Source organism: Procambarus clarkii, chromosome 40 (assembly GCF_040958095.1).
Source record: "Procambarus clarkii isolate CNS0578487 chromosome 40, FALCON_Pclarkii_2.0, whole genome shotgun sequence".
NCBI lineage: Eukaryota > Metazoa > Arthropoda > Malacostraca > Decapoda > Cambaridae > Procambarus > Procambarus clarkii.
In genome coordinates this window covers 7,609,600-7,632,477 of record NC_091189.1, presented here as the reverse complement: position 1 = coordinate 7,632,477, position 22,878 = coordinate 7,609,600, and the positions used below count along the sequence as shown (strand labels likewise).

Here is a 22,878-nt window from a genome sequence, read left to right as displayed (position 1 = left end):
ATCTCTCACTGCTCTCCATATGATCTCTGTGTTGCAAGATTTTTGACACTAAAACTGACACTTTTGTTGCAACTGACATTGAGTTGCAACTTGGCCGTGTTTCAAGTGATCCTGTGTAGTAACTGTATGTTGCATCTTTCAGTGTGTTACTGTAATACAGTTGCAAAACAGGACCAGTTGTGTCACGACTGGGTTCTGTATTGCAACTGTGATAAAACTTGTCATGTGTTGCACTTGACTATACCTTACAATAGCCAGTGTGTTGAAACTGGCCCCCCTGTCCTGCAACCGATCATGTGTTGCTACTGACAAGCTTTTGCAATTAGCGTTGTTGTGGGAACATTCTCAGTGTAGGGGAGTCATTGCCCGTGTCTCGGTCTAAGAGTACAGTGAAGGAGGGGGACTGTAACCAGTCCAAGGCAGGAATAATACAGTGGTAATTGAGTCTTAGCCTGTTTATAGCAGGAACAAGGCAGGATTACCTTTTAGCGTGATCACTCTGAAAATTATGTTTTACTGCATGGCCAAGTTTTATTATCATAGTTGAATAGATAATAATAATATGCTGCAATGACATAATCTAGATTATAATGAGACGCGAATTATGACTGTATGTAGCGAAAATGACGTTGGTGGACGTCATTCAACGTATAGTACCAAATACGTCGTTTTTATATACAAAACAACGACGTATGTGGTACACAGACGTGTACGACATGCTAGAATGACGTCTGTGTTGATATTTGTGGCAAGAATGACGTCTGTGTTGATATTTGTGGCAAGAATGACGTCTGTGTTGATATTTGTGGCAAGAATGACGTCTGTGTTGATATTTGTGGCAAGAATGACGTCTGAAACCACTCTCCTTCAAAGACTCTTCTGCCTCTGAAAGCAGTCGTCAACTGCCTCCAAGAACTCTGCTTCGTCAACTGCCTCCAAGAACTCTGCTTCGTCAACTGCCTCCAAGAACTCTGCTTCGTCAACTGCCTCCAAGAACTCTGTTGCCTCGGCATGTCTCCCTTTGTTTGTCTAGCAAGTTTTACGTTTACCTAAAAAGACCATTAACCATTAAAATACCATTAAAGTACCTTATAATGCTGACGGTTTGATATTGTGATGCTTCAGATATTGCTGGCGAAGGATTTTCACGTCATGCAGTACATAAGGAAACTTTTGAGACGGAGTTGAAGTGTGCCAACGAGGCATGACTGGAACTGTGTGGAGTGGGGCTGCGTGGAGTGATTGGTGGAACTGGGCCAAGAAGAGAGAAGAGGAAGAGCGTAAGGAGACATGATTGAGACATGAAAAATGCCTAGATTAATTGACAGGGTTGAAAAGGTGGGGGTTAAATTGGTTGTAAACGTCTGGTATGATTACCAACTAAACGAGAGTAAATAGGAGACATGACGGGATATACTACATTAGACGACCAACAGCTAGCAATCAGGACAATAGTTAGAGTTCGATATACCAAGTACCAAAAAAGTACCAAAACACACACACACACACATATATATACACACACACACACACACACACACACACACACACACACACACACACACACACACACACACACACACACACACACACACACGTTGGGGCTGGATGGCCGAGTGGACAGCGCTCTAGTCTCGTGGACCTAGGGACCGTGATTCGATCCCCGCACCTGGCGGAGACAGATGGACAGAGTTTCCTTAACCCTGATGCGTCTGTTACCTAGCAGTAAATAGGTACCTGGGAGTTAGACAGCTGCCACGGGCTGCTTCCTGGGTATGTGTGTGTGTGTATGAGTATGTTAGAGAGAAATATGTGTAGTAGACATAATAGAGAGAAAATAAATTGGTTAGAAAAGCAAGGTCCAAGAACCAATAGCTCGATTCTGCAGATACAAATATTAAATACAAATGGTAAACACACACACACACACGTCGATGTTTACAGACGAAACAAAATGAATGAAAAGAGTTGACAGAGATGAGGATTGTAAACGTCTCCAACATGACTAATAAGTTGACTCATGACTAATGACTAATGAGAAATTTCCTCTGGATTTCACTTCCAACAAGCGTAAGGTGACGAAAAAGGCAACAGGTGATGCCAAAGGGACGGTGCATAGTGAAGGGAAAGTTCCTCCCTGTAATGAGTAGTGAAACATACCTGGGAGTGGACTAAACAACCACAACCACTCACAGACACAACCACTCACAGACACAACTACTCACAGACACAACCACACACAGACACAACCACTCATATAAACCATTAAAGACACAGCCAAGCACCGCCACATGCAATCAGAGACACATCCAATCACGGACACACACACACACAGACACAACCAAATACAGACACATACAGTCAGAGACAGTCAATCACAGACACACACAGAGACAACCAAATACAGACACATACAATCAGAGATACAAACACATACAATCAGAGGCACAGACACATACAAACAGAGACTCAGCCAAGAGACTCGTCAATAATCCTGACAATCAACATAAGATGAGAGCAACGAGAAAGAGATCCCGCCCTAAACTGGTTCTGAGTGTCTCAGGATGGAGCCTTAATGACTTCAGGCGATCTAAAGTGATTCCTAATGCTCTTAAAATTGATTCTATTTAGCCTAAGGGAAACCGAAATGTTCTCGTTGTAAGCGATAACATTGCAAGCAACCTCGATTTGTCCTGGAAGTTGGTTTCAAAGAAACCAGAGTGACTTTTTATATGGCACTTAAGCCCATACCACTTCTAGGGGGACTCTTAAAGAGACTCAAAGTAAACTAAGGACTCTCAGAAGAGAACGCAACTTACAGAAAGTAAACCTGAGTGACGTGAATCCAAGGATTCCGAGGATAACCCCAAGTGGTACTCTAGGTAATTTTTAATTAATCCTAAAGTAAACCTGAAGGAGTCCCCAGGAATTATAAGTGGCTTCGTGTACATCTAAGTTACCTAAGTCATCCGGACTAAGTTCAAAATATCTCGTTAACCTCCATGTGGGTGATGTGTTCGGTTAAGGCTCTAGTAACCCCCATGAGGGCGATGTGTTCGGTTAAGGCTCTAGTAACCCCCATGTGGGTGATGTGTTCGGTTAAGGCTCTAGTAACCCCCATGAGGGCGATGTGTTCGGTTAAGGCTCTAGTAACCCCCATGTGAGTGATGTGTTCGGTTAAGGCTCTAGTAACCCCCATGAGGGCGATGTGTTCGGTTAAGGCTCTAGTAACCCCCATGTGGGTGATGTGTTCGGTTAAGGCTCTAGTAACCCCCATGAGGGCGATGTGTTCGGTTAAGGCTCTAGGAACCCCCATGAGGGCGATGTGTTCGGTTAAGGCTCCAGTAACCCCCATGAGGGCGATGTGTTCGGTTAAGGCTCTAGTAACCCCCATGAGGGCGATGTGTTCGGTTAAGGCTCCAGTAACCCCCATGAGGGCGATGTGTTCGGTTAACTCTCCGACTCACCTATATGTGAACCGCAATGAAAACCAGATAATTGCCTTTGGCTGATGTCACACAAGTTTTTGTGAAGCAACTTTGAATGAAACAACTTTGAGTGAAGCAACTTTGAGTGAAGCAACTTTGAGTGAAGTAACTTTGAGTGAAGCAACTTTGAATGAAGCAACTTTGAGTGAAGCAACTTTGAGTGAAGCAACTTTGAATGAAACAACTTTGAGTGAAGCAACTTTGAGTGAAGCAACTTTGAGTGAAGCAACTTTGAGTGAAGCAACTTTGAGTGAAGCAACTTTGAGTGAAGCAACTTTGAGTGAAGCAACTTTGAGTGAAGCAACTTTGAATGAAGCAACTTTGAGTGAAGCAACTTTGAGTGAAGCAACTTTGAGTGAAGCAACTTTGAGTGAAGCAACTTTGAGTGAAGCAACTTTGAATGAAGCAACTTTGAGTGAAGCAACTTTGAGTGAAGCAACTTTGAATGAAACAACTTTGAGTGAAGCAACTTTGAGTGAAGCAACTTTGAGTGAAGCAACTTTGAATGAAGCAACTTTGAGTGAAGCAACTTTGAGTGAAGCAACTTTGAATGAAACAACTTTGAGTGAAGCAACTTTGAGTGAAGCAACTTTGAATGAAACAACTTTGAATGAAGCAACTTTGAGTGAAGCAACTTTGAGTGAAGCAACTTTGAGTGAAGCAACTTTGAGTGAAGCAACTTTGAATGGAGCAACTTTGAGTGAAGCAACTTTGAGTGAACCCTGCAAAATGAAGTACCTTTTCAGTGAAATAACCTTGAGGTGAAGCAGCCTTCAATGGACCTGTGTGAGTGAAGCCGTCCTCAGCGAATCGAGAGGCCTTGAAGCCCCTCGGTCGATTCTAATTAAACGTGAATGAACCTGAGTGAGCCCAGTTTGGATCTGAGTGATCTCATTTGGATCTCTGTGATCTCAATTGGATCTAAGTGATCTAAATTGGATCTCGGCGATCTCACTGGATCTGATGAATCCTAATTTGATCTCAGGTCTTAACCGAGTGTGAATAACTCAGATTCAAACTGACCCCAGAATGAATCTTTGAGGAACTTCAACTGAATCAGAGTGATTTAGACTGTGAGAGTTGCGTCACTCGATCTTAGCTGACCTTCTTCAGTGTGAATAACCCTGAATGAATTATGACTGCCGGATACCAACAAATAAATCTCAGCTACGACCTCCGTGACGTAAATCAATGCGTTAGTCGTCGATCTCTTCCCGTGTTCGAATCCCACCTCATTTAAGGCTTCACCGGGGTATCGCAAATATAAAATAATTGCCAACGGAACAGCAACACCTAACCTATCATACATTTAACTGTACTAACTACCTTATCAAATCCTACCTTACTGACAGGCTCCAATGTGTTTCTGTGAATAATACAATTTCTCCCACCCTACCCATCAACATTGGTGTTCCCCAGGGCAGCATACTTGGCCCTCTCCTCTTTCTCATCTACATTAATGACCTTCCAAATGCCTCCCAACACCTCAAACCAATCCTATTTGCTGACGACACAACCTTCATTTACTCCAGTCCTGATCCCCTTGCTCTAAATGCCACAGTAAATACTGAGCTAAATAAAGTCCATCTGTGGCTAACTGCCAACAAACTCACCCTTAACATTGACAAAACTTTCTATATTCTGTTTGGCAATAAATCCTCTAATCAAATAAATCTCAAAATAAACAATACCCAAATTTGTAACAAATTAGATGGCAAATTCCTTGGCATTCTCATTGACCACAAGCTGAATTTCCAGGGACACATTCTAAACATATCTAAAAAAGTTTCAAAAACTGGGGGCATTCTTTCTAAGATCAGATATTATGTACCACGCCCTGCCCTGGTGACTCTCTATTACTCCCTTATCTATCCATATCTCAACTATGGTATTTGTGCTTGGGGCTCTACTACCCAAAATCATTTACGTCCTCTAATTACTCAACACAAAGCTGCTATTAGGACAATATCCAATTCTGGCCCCAGACATCACTCGGTACCCCTATTCAAATCCCTGAATATGTTAGACATTAAGTCACTGCACATTCTCTCATGTGTACTATACATATACAAAACGCTAAATTGTAATGCCAATCCTGATCTCAAAAGCTTCATAGAAGGTTGTAACAGAACCCATGAGCACCACACCAGAAATAAATACAGTTTTGATATTCCTAGAGTACGACTTAATCAAACCAGAAATGCTCTACAAATCAAGGGGCCCAGAATGTGGAATGACCTTCCCAACCATGTTAAAGACAGTACCTCTCTCAACCAGTTTAAGATAAAAACTAAACACTACCTAATAAATTCCCTGTAACCCACCTCACTCCTCTATTGTCAACCCATGTCCGTTATTTTCTTTTTTTTTAATAAACACTGTTTGTCAACCTATTGTATTTGTGCTGCTTTTTCAGTCATGTTCCCCCTTTTTTTTTATCTTTATTTGTATTTGTTCTCAACACTTTTTATTCTTTATGCTCAATTAGTATTAAGTTCTAGATATTAATGTTTTTCTTGCCCGAAACGCATTGCGTAATAGTGGCTTTAGGCATTGTATGTACTAGCTCTATCTATATATCAATCCATTAATGTAACATCACTTGTATGTATATACCTTACCTGAATAAACATCTGAATCTGAATCTGAACTCTTGTTTTTTTCTCGAGAGAAAAAATGGTTTTCGGTTTCAAAGTAAAAACATTTTCAAATGCGTCTTTGAGGTCGTCTCCAGCTTGGACGAATGTATTCTGAGGAAGGGTTGCCTTGAGGTGCTTCCGGGGCTTAGCGTCCCCGCGGCCCGGTCGTCGACCAGGCCTCCTGATATGGTCGGTCGCGTGAAGTGATTTCAGTTCATACGTCCGGAGGCGGTCGACGAGTGGATTAATGAGCATTTGACTAGCGTTGATGAGGACGGGTTGTGCGATAACTGCAATTACCAATCAAATTAATCGTGTCATTTTAAGCCTCATCAACTGTGCCGCCATTGGTGAAATGAACAGATCCACCGTCGGTTCAGTAGTTATGTCACAATCAGTCGAGTAATTATGTTACAATCAGTTCATCAATTGTCACAATCAGTACCAGCAATATTGCCATTAAGAGGACCTGTAGCAGTGCCACCAACAGTACATTACCAGTGCTACCAAATGTACCACAAGCAAATCTCTGACAGTGCTGCCACTGATAGTGCCAACAGTAGTTCCCACACTAGTGCCTCACTGCTGCCTCAACAACGGTACCACAACCATTACAACCCCCACCACAATCATCATAACAACCCCCACCACAACCACCATCACCTCACCACCACCACCACCATCACCATCACCACAACCATTAACCTCTCATGCAGTGCCAGGCATCACTGTCATATTACCTTCCAGATGCAAATACTATAATGTTTTGCGGACTCAGGTGAATATATTACGTGACAGTGAATACCAGTGACGATGTGACGGGCCTGGTGACGATGTGACGGGTCTGGTGACGGTGTGACGGGCCTGGTGACGATGTGACGGGTCTGGTGACGATGTGACGGGTCTGGTGACGGTGTGACGGGTCTGGTGACGATGTGACGGGCCTGGTGACGGTGTGACGGGCCTGGTGACGGTGTGACGGGCCTGGTGACGGTATGACGGGTCTGGTGACGGTGTGACGGACCTAGTGACGGTGTGACGGGCCTGGTGACGATGTGACGGGTCTGGTGACGGTGTGACGAGTCTGGTGACGGTGTGACGGGTCTGGTGACGATGTGACGGGTCTGTGGTATAACCAGGTATAGCCTCCAGTTCTCTCCCAAGAGGTCTGCTCCTCTGCTCACCTCTTCCATCTGCTCCTCTTAACTGCTATAGTACCATCTCCCCTGACTCGGCTCCTCTCACCCCCCCCCCTTCCATCTCCCCAGCTGCGTCCCCAACCTCCTGTTCCATGTGTCGGTGCACGACTCGTCTGCCCTCACATTTGTCTATCTCCAGCTGAGCAGTCCTGCTCCCTCTCCCACAACAGAACTCGCGTAGATAGCTTTCTTTGGACTTTCACTTCTGGTGTATAGTTGTTTGTGAATAAACTTTCTCTCTCTCTCTCTCTCTCTCTCTCTCTCTCTCTCTCTCTCTCTCTCTCTCTCTCTCTCTCTCTCTCTCTCTCTCTCTCTCTCTCTCTCTCTCTCTCTCTCTCTCTCCCTCTCTCTTTCTCTCTCTCTCTCTCTCTCTCTCTCTCTCCGTTCCTACACTACCTCGTTGAACACCAACACGTGAACACCAACACGTGAACACCAACACGTGAACACCAACACGTGAACACCAACACGAGAACACCAACACGCGAACACCAACACGTGAACACCAGCACGTGAACACCAACACGTGAACACCAACACGTGAACACCAACACGTGAACACCAACACGTGAACACCAGCACGTGAACACCAACACGTGAACACCAACACGTGAACACCAACACGTGAACACCAACACGTGAACACCAACACGTGAACACCAACACGTGAACACCAACACGTGAACACCAACACGTGAACACCAACACGTGAACACCAACACGAGAACACCAACACGTGAACACCAACACGTGAACACCAACACGTGAACACCAACACGAGAACACCAGCACGTGAACACCAGCACGTGAACACCAGCACGTGAACACCAACACGAGAACACCAACACGAGAACACCAACACGTGAACACCAACACGTGAACACCAACACGAGAACACCAGCACGTGAACACCAGCACGTGAACACCAGCACGTGAACACCAACACGAGAACACCAACACGTGAACACCAACACGTGAACACCAACACGTGACAATACCACATGATTCGATCACTATTTTGATTCAGTATAGCTGAAAATAATTAGAATATTAATTTTTTTTTCGCTTATATACATTCTTTGAAATGAATTTGTATCACTGTAATAATCAGATGTAACTTGCATGGATATCGTGCAACACCAGAACAAATTTACGTTGTTCGATACACAGTCATTAAAACGTACTTATGTTGTTTAGTGAAATATTGAACCAGCAAAATAATCGACAATATTATCCCGGCTCAACATAGGAGGAAGGACTTTTACACTTTGTTTCCTGTAATATTAAGTTGGTGTGTTGAAAAGCTCCGTCCCGTGCCTTAAAGTCTGGCTTAAGAAAGTTAAGGATTTTATCGCGAGGAAGATGTAGGGGGGGGGGAGGAATGAGAAGAGGTGAGAGGGAGGGATAAGGAGAATTAGGGAAATGAAAAGTGAATAAGAAGGGTGAGAGGGAGGCAAAGTGAGAGGGAATGAGCAGGATAGGAAACCAGAGAAAGGAAGAGTATGCGTCTAACATGTCCTCCCACTGAATGCATGACAGTATGACACTGTAAGCTGGAAACTGGTCAGTGTGTAAGCGAGCCAGCGGTGTTATCTTGAGATGATTTCGGGGCTTAGCGTCCCCGCGGCCCGGTCCTCGACCAGGCCACCTTTTTGTTACATAACCCCCCAGGAAGCAGTCCGTAGCAGCTGTCTAACTCCCAGGTACCGATTTACTGCTAGATAACAGGGGCATCAGGGTGAAAGAAACATTTTGCCCATATGTCTCCGCCTCCACCGGGGATCGAACCCGGAACCTCGGGAATACGAATCCGAAGCGCTGTCCACCTAGCTGTCAGGCGCCCTGGTGTGAGCCAGGTATAGGCCTCGATATTACATATACAAAAATCATGTGTCTTGGAAGTGATATTCAGCCTCACGACACTCTGAGAGAAACATACAGTTATTTCAAGGTTTCTTAGGGGCAAAAGGAGGGAAAGATCTAGGGGATGAGGACTAGGGAAGGGCGGTTAAGGGAGAGATGAGGGGAAGCATCAACCGCAAGACTGAGAGAATGATAGTGAAAAATAGCACAATCGACTTGAGAATGGTCCAGGACGGACCGAAACGTCGTCGTCCCTTCAATTTCTAGTGTGTGGTCTGGTCAAAAATCACTGGTACTGTTGAGAGGAATTTAACAGGCAATAAAGCAATGTACAGTGATGTGTGAGGCCATGTGAGTGCTCCCTGGGGGGCCAGGCACGAGGACCTGACCTGAGAGGCACAGATGCTGCACCTGCAAGATTTTCTTCCAATTGATATATATATTTTTGTATGATAATAATCCTGCGAATTTGCGTTCGGTTGCGTATGGAAGTGTTTTGTGATATCTTTGCGTATAGGTGTTTGGGCGTATGTGTGCGTGTTTTGAGGATTGTTTTGCCTATTAGTGTTGACTATGCATTAGTGTGCTATGCGTCTACGACGGTAAATGGGTGTTCACACTATGGGTTGTTGTACACACACCCAATACTGTCTATTTCACCCCACCCGTACAAACACACACATACACATCTTGTGTGTGTGTGGCCCTATCTTGTTTCTGATATACCTGAATGATCTTCCAGAAGGTCTAGACTCATTCCTCTCAATGTTTGCTTATGATGGTAAAATTATGAGAAGGATTAAGACAGAGGAGGACAGAAAGAGGCTACAGGATGATCTGTTGGAATGGTGCAACAAATGGCTACTAGAGTGTAACTCGAGCAAATGCAAAGTGATAAAAGTAGCTGTAGGGAGGAGAAGGCCAAACACAAGGTATCATCTGGGGAGACGAAATCCTTCAGGAGTCAGGACGAGAGAAAGATCTGGGGGTTGAAATCACACCAGACCTGTCCCCTGAAGCCCAATTAGAAAAGATAATATCAGCGGCATATGCAGGGCTGGTAAACATAATAACTGCCTTCTGAAACTTGTGTAAGGAATCCTTCAGAACCTTGTATACCTCATATGTCAGACCAATATTGGAATATACGGTTCTAGCGTGGAATCCACATCTAGTCAAACACAAACCGAAGTTAAAAAAAGTTCAGGGATATGCTACCAGGCTAGTGCCAGAGCTAAGACGAATGAGTTATGAGGAAAGATACCTGGAACTGAACCTCATGACACTGGAAGACAGAAGAGTTAGGAAAGACATGATCACTACCTATAAAATTCTCAGAGGAATTGACAGGGTAGATAAAGATAAACTGTTTAGCACGGGTGGTACGCGAACAACGGGACCCAGGTGGAAACTTAGTACCCAAATGAGCCACAGAGACGTTAGAAAGAACTTTTTCAGTGTCAGAGTAGTTAACAGATGGAAAGCATTAGGCAGTGATGTATTGGAGGCTGACTCCATACACAGTTTCAAATGTAGATATGATAAAACCCAGTAGGCTCAGGAATCTGTACACCAGTTGATTGACAGTTGAGAGGCGGGACCAAAGAGCCAGAGCTCAACCCCCTCAAACACAAATAGGTGAGTACACACACACACACACACACACACACACACACACACACACGCACACACACACACACACACACACACACACAGGTCAAGCGGGATGGTAAGACAACAGAATGAAGCTGGAGGAGAGGGACTGGACGAGTCATTCATGGAGATGATTGCTAAGGCTTGGAAGGAAGTCAGTGGGGAATTGAAGGACCTGAGGGAAACTATATGTAAGCTGCAGATAGAACTAAGTGCAGCACAAGAGGAGATAAAAAGCCTAAAAACAGGCCCTCCTCAGACTCTGGCCCAGGGGACCAACCCCCAGGTGCCTGGAGATGTAGCTATGGCAGGGACCCCTACAATTGGCCCAACCTTTGCTGAAATGCTCAAGAGCCCAGGAGCAATGTCCACAGTCAAGGATGTTGTAATGAAAGCAGTAACCTCACAGGAGGCAGCTAGATGCACAAGCCAGCTAATGGAAAGGAAAAGAGCTGTAGTAGTGGTAGGTGTCGAGGAACAAGAGGGCTCCACAAGGGAGGAAACGAGGACTAAAGACAAAGCTGCAGTGGCAGGGATATTAAAGGAGATAGGAATGGAAGGGGCTGAACGAGACATAGAACAGTTTTTCCGGATTGGCCAGTACAACAGAGACAAAAAAAGATTGATCAAGGTAGTATTCAAGAGCGAGGACATCAAAGAGGACATTCTAGTAAGGAAGAACAAACTGAGGCATGCAAGGAACTACAAAGAGGTATATGTTCAGAGGGACATGACCAGAGACGAGATAGTAAGGGCAGCAGATGCAAGGAAAAGGCGCAAGGAGAGGGAAGAGAGCCAGGGAACCTCAGCCTCCAACCCAGCAATCCCAGAGGGGAGTGGGGAACCCCAATCCAGCAACCCAGGAACCCCAGGGGGGAATGCAACACCCCAGTCCACCACCCAATAGGGCCCTCTCTACCCCCCAGCACAAACCCTTCCTTGCCCCTGCATAATGCCCATCATGAAACCCAAATCCTCCCCCTCCCCTTACCCCAAGTAGCCCCTGCTTTCCCAACCCCTGGTCTTCTCCCTGCCCCAAGCAGGCCTGAGCAAGACCAAAGCCCTCTATCCCCCACTCCACCTCCCTCCAAACCCCTGTCAACTACACCGCAGGAGGGCGTGCCCTCTCCCCAAGCAATCCCTGCTCCCTCACCCCCAGGACTTCTTCCTGACCCAAGCAGGCCTGAGGAAGACCTAAGCCCTCCACCCCCCACCCCACCTCCCCCTGAACCCCTGGCAACTACCTCACAGGAGGAGGAGCCTACCCAAGTAGCAAGGACCATAGAACAACCTCCTACTCTTGTAGGGAGTGTGGGTGAAATTGGATATAAGAAAGTGAGCTTCAAGGTAATGTACTCAAACATTGATGGGATTACCAATAAAGCAAGTGAACTGGCAGAAAGGGTGAAAGAAGAAAACCCTGATGTAATAGGACTAACAGAAACAAAATTGTCAGGAGTCATAACAGATGCTGTGTTTCCAAAGGACTACTATATAGTAAGGAAAGAGAGGGAAGGGAGAGGAGGTGGAGGAGTGGCCCTGCTGATAAGGAAGGACTGGAGTTTTGATGAGATGGAAATTCCGGGCTGTGACGGATTCAGAGATTACATAACAGGAACTATAACAATGGGTGGACCTAAGATAATAGTGACAGTCATTTACAACCCTCCCCTAAACGACAGAAGACCTAGACAGGAGTTTGATAGGAACAACATGGCAACCATTAATATAATAGAGAGAGCAGCTTCAGTTGCCTGCAGGAATGGCTCAAGACTCTTAATCATGGGTGATTTCAACCATGGAAAGATAGACTGGGAGAATGGGGACCCACATGGTGGTGCAAATACGTGGCGAGCTAAACTCTTGGAAGTGGCAACAAGGAATTTTCTGAGCCAGCATGTCAAGGAACCCACAAGAATGAGAGGCAATGATGAACCAGCTAGACTCGACTTAATATTCACCCTGAATGAGTCAGAAATAAGGGAAGTCAAAGTTGAAGCCCCCATAGGAATGAGTGACCACAGTGTACTGACCTTTGAGTACTTGGTGGAGGTAGGGATAACCTATCCAAGGATGGGAGTGGAGGGGAAAAGACTGAATTACCGAAGAGGAAAATATGACGAGATGAGGAACTTCCTAATGGGAATACCATGGGAAACAGAACTTAGAGACAAGAATGTGCAGGTCATGATGGATATTGTCACCCAAAAGTGCCAGGAAGCTGCAGACAGGTTTATCCCCGTCCAAAAGGAGAAAAACGAAAAACAACAGAAAAACCCATGGTTCAACCAGGAATGTAAGGTAGCGAAACAACTGAGTAAAAGAACATGGAGAAACTACAGAAATAACAGAACACCAGAGAGCAGGGAGAGGTACCAGAGGGCCAGAAATGAGTACATCAGAGTGAGGAGGGAAGCAGAGAGACAGTTTGAAAATGACATCGCGAGTAAAGCCAAGACCCAACCAAAGCTGCTCCACAGCCATATCAGGAGGAAAACAGCAGTGAAGGAACAAGTGATGAAGCTGCGGAAAGGGGAGAACAGATACACAGAGAATGACAAGGAGGTGTGTGAAGAACTCAACAAGAGATTCCAGGAGGTCTTCACAATAGAACAAGGAGAAGCCCCTGCACTAAATGAGGAGGCGGCAACCTTGGAAACCTTGGAGGAATTTGACCTCACCAGTGATGAGGTCAAAAGGTGCCTGCTGGAGCTAGATGTGACAAAGGCTGTTGGGCCTGATAGAATCTCACCATGGATACTAAAGGAAGGTGCAGAAGCACTAAGTGTGCCACTCTCTATGGTGTATAACAGGTCACTGGAAACAGGAGACTTACCAGAAAGTTGGAAGACAGCTAACGTGGTCCCAATATACAAAAAGGGTGACAGGCAAGAGGCACTGAATTACAGGCCAGTTTCCTTAACTTGTATACCATGCAAGGTGCTAGAGAAGATCGTGAGGAAAAGGCTCGTAGAGCATCTGGAGGGAAATAACTTCGTAACGCACCACCAACATGGGTTCAGAGATGGTAAATCGTGCCTCACAGGTTTAATAGAATTTTATGACCAGGCAACGAAAATTAGGCAGGAAAGAGAAGGGTGGGCCGACTGCATTTTCCTGCATTGCCAAAAAGCCTTCGACACAGTACCCCATAAAAGGCTGTTAAAAAAGTTGGAGCAACAGGCAGGAGTAAAAGGGAAGGTGCTCCAGTGGATAAGGGAGTACTTAAGCAACAGGAAACAGCGAGTAACGGTGAGGGGGAAGACATCAGAGTGGCGAGATGTCACCAGCGGAGTCCCACAGGGCTCAGTACTTGGACCCATCCTGTTTCTAATATATGTGAACGATCTTCCAGAGGGTATAGACTCATTCCTCTCGATGTTTGCTGATGATGCAAAAATTATGAGAAGAATCAAGACGGATGAAGATAGACAGAGACTACAGGATGACCTGGATAAACTGGAGGAATGGTCTAGAAAATGGCTGCTGAAGTTCAACTCTGGAAAGTGTAAGGTGATGAAATTAGGCGAAGGGAGCAGGAGGCTGAACACAAGGTATCATCTGGGAGGGGAAATCCTGCAAGAATCAAATAGAGAGAAGGATCTGGGGGTTGATATCACACCGAACCTGTCCCCAGAGGCCCACATCAAAAGAATATCATCAGCGGCATATGCTAGACTGGCCAACATAAGAACTGCCTTCAGAAACTTGTGTAAGGAATCTTTCAGAACCCTGTATACCACTTATGTAAGACCAATCCTGGAGTATGCAGCTCCAGCCTGGAGTCCATACCTAGTTAAACACAAGACAAAGTTAGAGAAGATTCAGCGGTATGCCACCAGGCTCGTCCCGGAACTGAGAGGATTGAGCTACGAGGAAAGGCTAAAGGAGCTGAACCTCACATCCCTGGAAAACAGAAGAGTAAGGGGAGACATGATAACCACCTACAAAATTCTCAGGGGAATTGACAGGGTGGACAAAGACAAACTCTTCAGCACGGGTGGGACACGAACAAGGGGACACAGGTGGAAACTTAGTACCCAGATGAGCCACAGAGACGTTAGAAAGAATTTTTTCAGTGTCAGAGTAGTTAATAAATGGAATGCACTAGGAAGTGATGTGGTGGAGGCTGACTCCATACACAGTTTCAAATGTAGATATGATAGAGCCCAGTAGGCTCAGGAATCTGTACACCAGTTGATTGACAGTTGAGAGGCGGGACCAAAGAGCCAAAGCTCAACCCCCGCAAGCACAATTAGGTGAGTACAATTAGGTGAGTACACACACACACACACATATTAGTTGATTGACGGTTGACAGGCGGGACCAAAGAGCCAAAACTCAACCCCCGCAAGCACAACTAAGTGAGTACTCACCTGTACATCTGCTACACCCACCAGGTCCAAAAATAACACAGAATCGAACAGACGAACGTGACAGAATTCGATCCCCCCTAAAGTGAGTCGTGAGCCGCAGCCTGAAGAGCGTGATCCCTTCTCAAACACCACTTTGTTTATACATTCATGAGAGCTGATCTCTGGCGGTGGTTGGCTCAGCATCCCCGAGCTCTCACCCTCATCCTCCAGGAAGTCTTCTTAACCACGTGTCTATAATTAGGAGTCTGTCTGTGCCGGTGAAACACGGGAATTGACTCGCGTTAAAAAAATATGTAAAATGGATAGATTGAGATAGGCGCCGTCTGACTTGTGTTCGCAGGCAGAGAGCTTAACCTTCCCATATAGTTCATGGTAAGCCTTGCCCGCTTGTTTTTCTTGGAAAACAACCCGTCAATCTCTCTCTCTCTCTCTCTCTCTCTCTCTCTCTCTCTCTCTCTCTCTCTCTCTCTCTCTCTCTCTCTCTCTCTCTCTCTCTCTCTCTCTCTCTCTCTCTCTCTCTCTCTTTCTCTCTCTCTCTCTCTCTCTTTCTCTCTCTCTCTCTCTCTCTCTCTCTCTCTCTCTCTCTCTCTCTCTCTCTCTCTCTCTCTCTCTCTCTCTCTCTCTCTCTCTCTCTCTCTCTCTCTCTCTCTCTCGTTTTCCTTTCCTCTTTAACTCCCTTCCCTACTGCTTTCTCCCTGCCTCACTGCCTTCCCTGCTCCTGCTCCTCGCGTTCTTTCCCCCCCCCTCCTCTCTCTCCGTGTGATGTAGTCTAAAGAAAAGCGTAATTTTCTCCGAGGAGGGCGCACAATTGAGGCAGCCTCTCCAGACAACACGCGCAATATGATGCTGTTTTTTCCACTTCTTTCGTTTTGCAATGCAAGACAAGACCAGGCGTCACGCTTGGATGTGTTCCGAACTCTCTTTTGTTCGTGTGTGTGTGTGTGTGTGTGTGTGTGTGTGTGTGTGTGTGTGTGTGTGTGTGTGTGTGTGTGTGTGTGTGTGTGTGTGTGTGTGTGTGTGTGTGTGTGAGGGGGGGGCGGGGGCGTTCACCTAGGAATATTCACATGCATGAGCTTTTTAGGACGAGCTTAAGCTTCTGGTCCCCCCGTTTTTTAGTCAGCTGTCGGCTGCTGCAATGGCTCCCGTGAGTGAATAAATCTCTCTTGCTTCATATCACAGTCTTGAAGCTATGGATGAAAATTCCTTTAACCGTCTTTTTTTCTCTCAGCACACAGGCAGTGCATAATGCCCTGGAAGCTTCGTTGTCTACATTCCTGAAGGCTACACCAGTCTGTTTACACCTCGTGGTGTAGTGTAGACAGTCAACACTTAATGGTGTTGAAACTGTCATTCCATACAGGTGTATCCTGTCGCTTAACAGGTTTACAATTTATTACAGTAAAAATGAACCAACGAAAACTAGAATGTTTAAAATTAGGCTTTTAGGGCATAACAGGTTACGAGGTAAAACACATAGTGACAACATCTACCTGAACGTTCCAGTATGTATATTGGTCGGCGTTCAATCCCCCGTCCGTGTAAGTGGTTGGACGTCCTTTTCTAGCCTCCCACCCCACCAAATCCTTATCCTGACCCCCTTTCCTAGTGCTATATAGTCGTAATGGCTTGACGGTTCCCCTGATAGTTCTCTCCCTCCAATATGTATTCTGGTATACAATCGAAACTCTCGCTGGAACGTGCCAGCACACGTATATGTGCTGAATACTGTGATGAGAGCCATTAAGACGAACATACACACTAAGCAGTCATACAGATGCTCAGAAAATATATACAGAATGGCATGATTATTCCCTGAAGCGTAACTTCCCCAAAGTGAACTTCCCTATAAGAGATCTTAACTATTTCGTAAACTTCTCTAAGTTTTTGTTTTGATACAGAAAGACTTGTTAATATCTTTAACGTGGTGTTGTGATCGCGTTTGGCGTCCGTCAAGTTGCGTAAATAGGCAAGTTGTGTTAATAGTTTCTTCTGTGAGAGAACTTTTAAAAGTGATAAGTTTTTAATACTTTGTTAGAGGTTAATGTTTGTAGCAGAGTTCAGGTTGAGTTCTGAGTCTTCAGCTTGACTGAGCGGGGCTATAGGCCTACCTGGCCAGATCAGCCAAGCTTAGTGAAGCTGTAAGCTTACCTAGCCAGTCTTGGTGAAGCGGTGAACTTATACCTAGCAAAGCTTAGCGAAGCTATAAGCTTACCTAGGCAGTCTTGGTGAAGCTGTGAACCTAGCAAAGCTTGGTGAAGCTGTCTAACCCATCGGTCATACATTTTTTAAGCTGTCTACTCCACCAACTAGACTTTCTGAATCTTTGTATTCCTTTAGCTGTATTTGGCGAATATATTCACTGCTTCGCTCGTAATTGGTGAATCTCTGACTCGGTCGTCAGCTATGCACGATTAAGCTCTGTTCTTCCCCTCGGCTAAATTTAGTAAAGATGTTTACTAGTTTAACTTTACTTTGTAAAGGCTCTTTACTCCCGTAATCAGACTTTTAGAAGCCAGATTATTCCTGAGTCAGATTTAGTGAATCGGTCTGCTTATTAAGTTAGACTTTGCGAATCTGTAGACTCTGCGAGACGTACTAAAGGTATCTATTGAGCTAGACTTGGTAGAGTCTGCCTATACTCCTCCATAATTCAGCCTTGGAGAAACTGTCTACCCGGTGAAGCTGTTTACTGTTTACATGCAGATTTGGCGACGCAGCAGCCGGCAGGGCATCGTGGTCCTGTCAGTAGGACGGTGTAGGGAGTCGCCCGACCGTCTATATTCACGACAGTATTGCGGGATACATTTGCATAAGGCTTTGTATGGAACTGGTCGCATACACACACACACACACACATGTATGTACATACACACACACACATGCATGCACACACACACACACACATGTACGTTCGTTCGCAGCCATCCAAGTACTAGTCTCGTCACCATCTCCCGGTGCAAGGGCCAGATTCACGAAGCAGTTACGCAAGTACTTACGAACGTGTACACCTTTCCTCAATCTTTGACGGCTTTGGTTACATTTATTAAACAGTTTACAAGCATGAAAATTTCCCAATCAACTGTTGTTATTGTTATAAACAGCCTCCTGGTGCTTCGGAGCTCATTAACTGTTTAATAATTGTAAACAAAGTCGCCAAAGATTGAGAAAAGATGTACAGGTTCGTAAGTGCTTGCGTAACTGCTTCATGAATCTGGCACCAGGTCACCACACTACTCCACTGCACCCCTCCACCGGAAGGGCTTCCAATCCACCTGATACCTCTCATTTGTCCCAAGTTTACTTTCACACGAGTCTCCTTCATATATAAAACTCACATTACAAAATATTGAAGGTATTTTCCAGTAGTATGTAATCAAGGTCAAAACTAATTAATATTTTAGAAAAAATATCACAATAATTAAACTGGTAAATGGAAACCCGATGACACGATAGAGAGAGAGAGAGAGAGAGAGAGAGAGAGAGAGAGAGAGAGAGAGAGAGAGAGAGAGAGAGTGGGGATACTTAGTGAGCATTACCTCTGTCTCTAAGGTGGGTCTTAACAAGTAAATTACTCCATATTGGTGGTATCCTTGAGTTTAACCAGCAGGTAACGATTATATTCTGTGCCGAAGAGAGCCCTCTGCTCTCTCTCTCTCTCTCTCTCTCTCTCTCTCTCTCTCTCTCTCTCTCTCTCTCTCTCTCTCTCTCTCTCTCTCTCTCTCTCTCTCTCTCTCCATCTTATTTTCCCAAAGATGAATTGAATTATTAATCAGAATTTTAAAGAAGTAAATATAATTAGAGGCTTTTCATTTTACTTGAACGACATAAAGTATTCACAGCTTAATTAACCACATCAAAGCTAACTCTTCTACTATCAGATAATTAAAGTCACTTTGTGGTAATTTTATGAAATGAGCCGTATAGTGCCCGATGGAGCAGGGTTGTGGTTGTGTCCGGACGACCCACAACACCTACAACACTGGGAAGGTCCACAACAACACTGGGAAGGTCCACAACAACACTGGGAAGGTCCACAACAACACCTACAACACTGGGAAGGTCCACAACAACACCTACAACACTGGGAAGGTCCACAACAACACCTACAACACTGGGAAGGTCCACAACAACACCTACAACACTGGGAAGGTCAACAACAACACCTACAACACTGGGAAGGTCCACAACAACACCTACAACACTGGGAAGGTCCACAACAACACCTACAACACTGGGAAGGTCCACAACAACACCTACAACACTGGGAAGGTCAACAACAACACCTACAACACTGGGAAGGTCCACAACAACACCTACAACACCGGGAAGGTCAACAACAACACCTACAACATAGGGAAGGTCCACAACAACACCTACAACACCAGGAAGGTCCACAACAACACCTACAACACAGGGAAGGTCCACAACAACACCTACAACACTGGGAAGGTCCACAACAACACCTGCAACACCGGGAAGGTCCACAACAACACCTACAACACCGGGAAGGTCAACAACAATACCTACAACACCGGGAAGGTCCACAACAACACCTACAACACCAGGAAGGTCAACAACAACACCTACAACACTGGGAAGGTCCACAACAACACCTACAACACCGGGAAGGTCCACAACAACACCTACAACACCGGGAAGGTCCACAACAACACCTACAACACCGGGAAGGTCCACAACAACACCTACAACACCAGGAAGGTCAACAACAACAACACCTACAACACCGGGAAGGTCCACAACAACACCTACAACACCGGGAAGGTCTACAACAACACCTACAACACCGGGAAGGTCCACAACAACACCTAGAACACCAGGAAGGTCAACAACAACAACACCTACAACACCGGGAAGGTCCACAACAACACCTACAACACCGGGAAGGTCCACAACAACACCTACAACACCAGGAAGGTCAACAACAACAACACCTACAACACAGGGAAGGTCAACAAAAACACCTACAACACCAGGAAGGTCCACAACAACACCGGGAAGGTCTACAACAACACCTACAACACAGGGAAGGTCCACAACAACACCTACAACACCGGGAAGGTCAACAACAACAACACCTACAACACCGGGAAGGTCAACAACAACAACACCTACAACACCGGGAAGGTCAACAACAACACCTACAACACCGGGAAGGTCCACAACAACACCTACAACACCAGGAAGGTCCACAACAACACCTACAACACCGGGAAGATCAACAAAAACACCTACAACAGCGGGAAGGTCCACAACAACACCTACAACACCGGGAAGGTCAACAACAACACCTACAACACCGGGAAGGTCCACAACAACACCTACAACACCAGGAAGGTCCACAACAACACCTACAACACCGGGAAGGTCAACAAAAACACCTACAACAGCGGGAAGGTCTACAACAACACCTACAACACAGGGAAGGTCCACAACAACACCTACAACACCGGGAAGGTCCACAACAACACCTACAACACCGGGAAGGTCCACAACAACACCTACAACACCAGGAAGGTCCACAACAACACCGACAACACTGGGAAGGTCCACAACAACACCTACAACACCGGGAAGGTCCACAACAACACCTACAACACCAGGAAGGTCAACAACAACACCTACAACACCTGGAAGGTCAACAACAACACCTGCAACACCGGGAAGGTCAACAATAACAACACCAGGAAGGTCCACACCAACACCTACAACACAGGGAAGGTCAACAACAACACCTACAACACTGGGAAGGTCCACAACAACACCTGCAACACCAGGAAGGTCCACAACAACAACACCAGGAAGGTCCACACCAACACCTACAACACAGGGAAGGTCAACAACAACACCTACAACACTGGGAAGGTCAACAACAACACCTGCAACACCGGGAAGGTCCACAACAACACCTACAACACAGGGAAGGTCAACAACAACACCTACAACACTGGGAAGGTCCACAACAACACCTGCAACACCTGGAAGGTCCACAACAACACCGACAACACAGGGAAGGTCCACAACAACACCTACAACACCGGGAAGGTCAACAACAACAACACCAGGAAGGTCCACAACAACACCTACAACACCGGGAAGGTCCACAACAACACCTACAACACAGGGAAGGTCAACAACAACACCTACAACACTGGGAAGGTCCACAACAACACCTGCAACACCAGGAAGGTCCACAACAACAACACCAGGAAGGTCCACACCAACACCTACAACACAGGGAAGGTCAACAACAACACCTACAACACCAGGAAGGTCCACAACAACACCTGCAACACCAGGAAGGTCAACAACAACACCTACAACACCTGGAAGGTCAACAACAACACCTACAACACAGGGAAGGTCCACAACAACACCTACAACACCAGGAAGGTCCACAACAACACCGACAACACAGGGAAGGTCCACAACAACACCTACAACACCGGGAAGGTCAACAACAACAACACCAGGAAGGTCCACAACAACACCTACAACACCGGAAAGGTCAACAACAACACCTACAACACCAGGAAGGTCAACAACAACACCTGCAACACCGGGAAGGTCAACAACAACAACACCTTCTCTCACACCTTGTACCTCTGTATAAAGACACAAATCACTGTAGAAATATGACAAAGATTTCGTAAATAAATATATCATGGAAAAAAAGCACATTTGTATTCATAAAATATACCTTGAGCAGTGATAATATTATATAATAACAGAATAATAATAATAATGATGAGACACAAGGGCAATAATGATGGTTTTTAACATATTGTTATTAATAAAGAGTCGTGGGTGAACATGTGTTTGACGGAAGTAATCAACGCTCCACTTTCATTGTTGGAAAATCTGAGAACCTCATTCAGGGGATGAGTTGCTGGATGAGACAGTGGCTTTACAGCCTCCCTGTGGTGGGCTGTGTTCTTGGGCTGTGGCCGACAGAGGCACAATTACACCATCTACACTACACCACCCTCAGGCAGCACCCGAGAATCAACCTGTCTTCTTGAAAATAACGTCGCTTTTGGCCGTTTACCCGTATGGCCGAAAGTGGACGTAATTTGAAAATGTAAAAAAAATGAAAATAAATTTTGGATTTTTTTTTTCAACAACAGTAAGTTGAGGGTCCTCTGATAGGTTAGGTGGGCAGAAAATTCTCTTAAAGTTTCAAAACGTTATGAAAAACGTTAATTGAAAGTTTCCTCTTCTAACCTTACCGAGTAAGCTGGACGACTCAAGCAGAAAACGGGACAGTACGTCACTTTTGTGAGTCGATTTCATTTGAATTACGTCCAAATTTGGCCATAGCGCGCATACGAACCAAAAGCGACGTTATTTTTAAGAGGACGGGTTGTGCTAACAGGGCTTTGTATTCAGTATTTTACATCTGAGGGGGGGGGTGTAATCTGGAGGGTTTTGGGGGGTGAAGAGTTATATTAATTGCTAAACTAGCAGCTCTTGTTTCTCTCGGTAGAGTTAACCGTTTAACTGCCTATTCCGGGACTGGAAGCCCATAAGGTTTGTCGCGGTTCGGAAGCCACTATAGGCCTCTTGTCACCCGTACACTCACAGGCCAGACCACGTACATACTTAACCCGACGGAACAAGGGTCTGTCTATGTAGTTATTCC

At 45.5% G+C, this 22,878-nt stretch overlaps 1 protein-coding gene across 1 annotated transcript; it reads left to right on the top strand.

Annotated features, from left to right (window-relative positions):
• The first annotated feature begins 1,403 nt into the window (after nt 1-1,403).
• On the top strand, nt 1,404-21,875 carry LOC123758081 (GATA zinc finger domain-containing protein 14-like). Its single transcript, XM_069339049.1, has 4 exons — nt 1,404-1,474; nt 2,761-2,882; nt 3,535-4,249; nt 20,477-21,875. Exons 1-4 carry the CDS (start codon nt 1,404-1,406, stop codon nt 21,873-21,875), a joined length of 2,307 nt encoding a protein of 768 aa, XP_069195150.1.
• Nucleotides 21,876-22,878: the final 1,003 nt, after the last annotated feature.

What these genes read in the sequence shown, in the direction of transcription:
- LOC123758081 (XM_069339049.1), top strand. Translation starts at nt 1,404, where the DNA reads ATGACGGGATATACTACATTAGACGACCAACAGCTAGCAATCAGGACA. An exon ending in AACCCCAAGTGGTACTCTAG is followed by an intron (nt 2,883 to 3,534) that starts GTAATTTTTAAT and finishes GTTTTTGTGAAG; the next exon opens with CAACTTTGAATGAAACAACT. An exon ending in TTCAGTGAAATAACCTTGAG is followed by an intron (nt 4,250 to 20,476) that starts GTGAAGCAGCCT and finishes CACCTACAACAG; the next exon opens with CGGGAAGGTCCACAACAACA.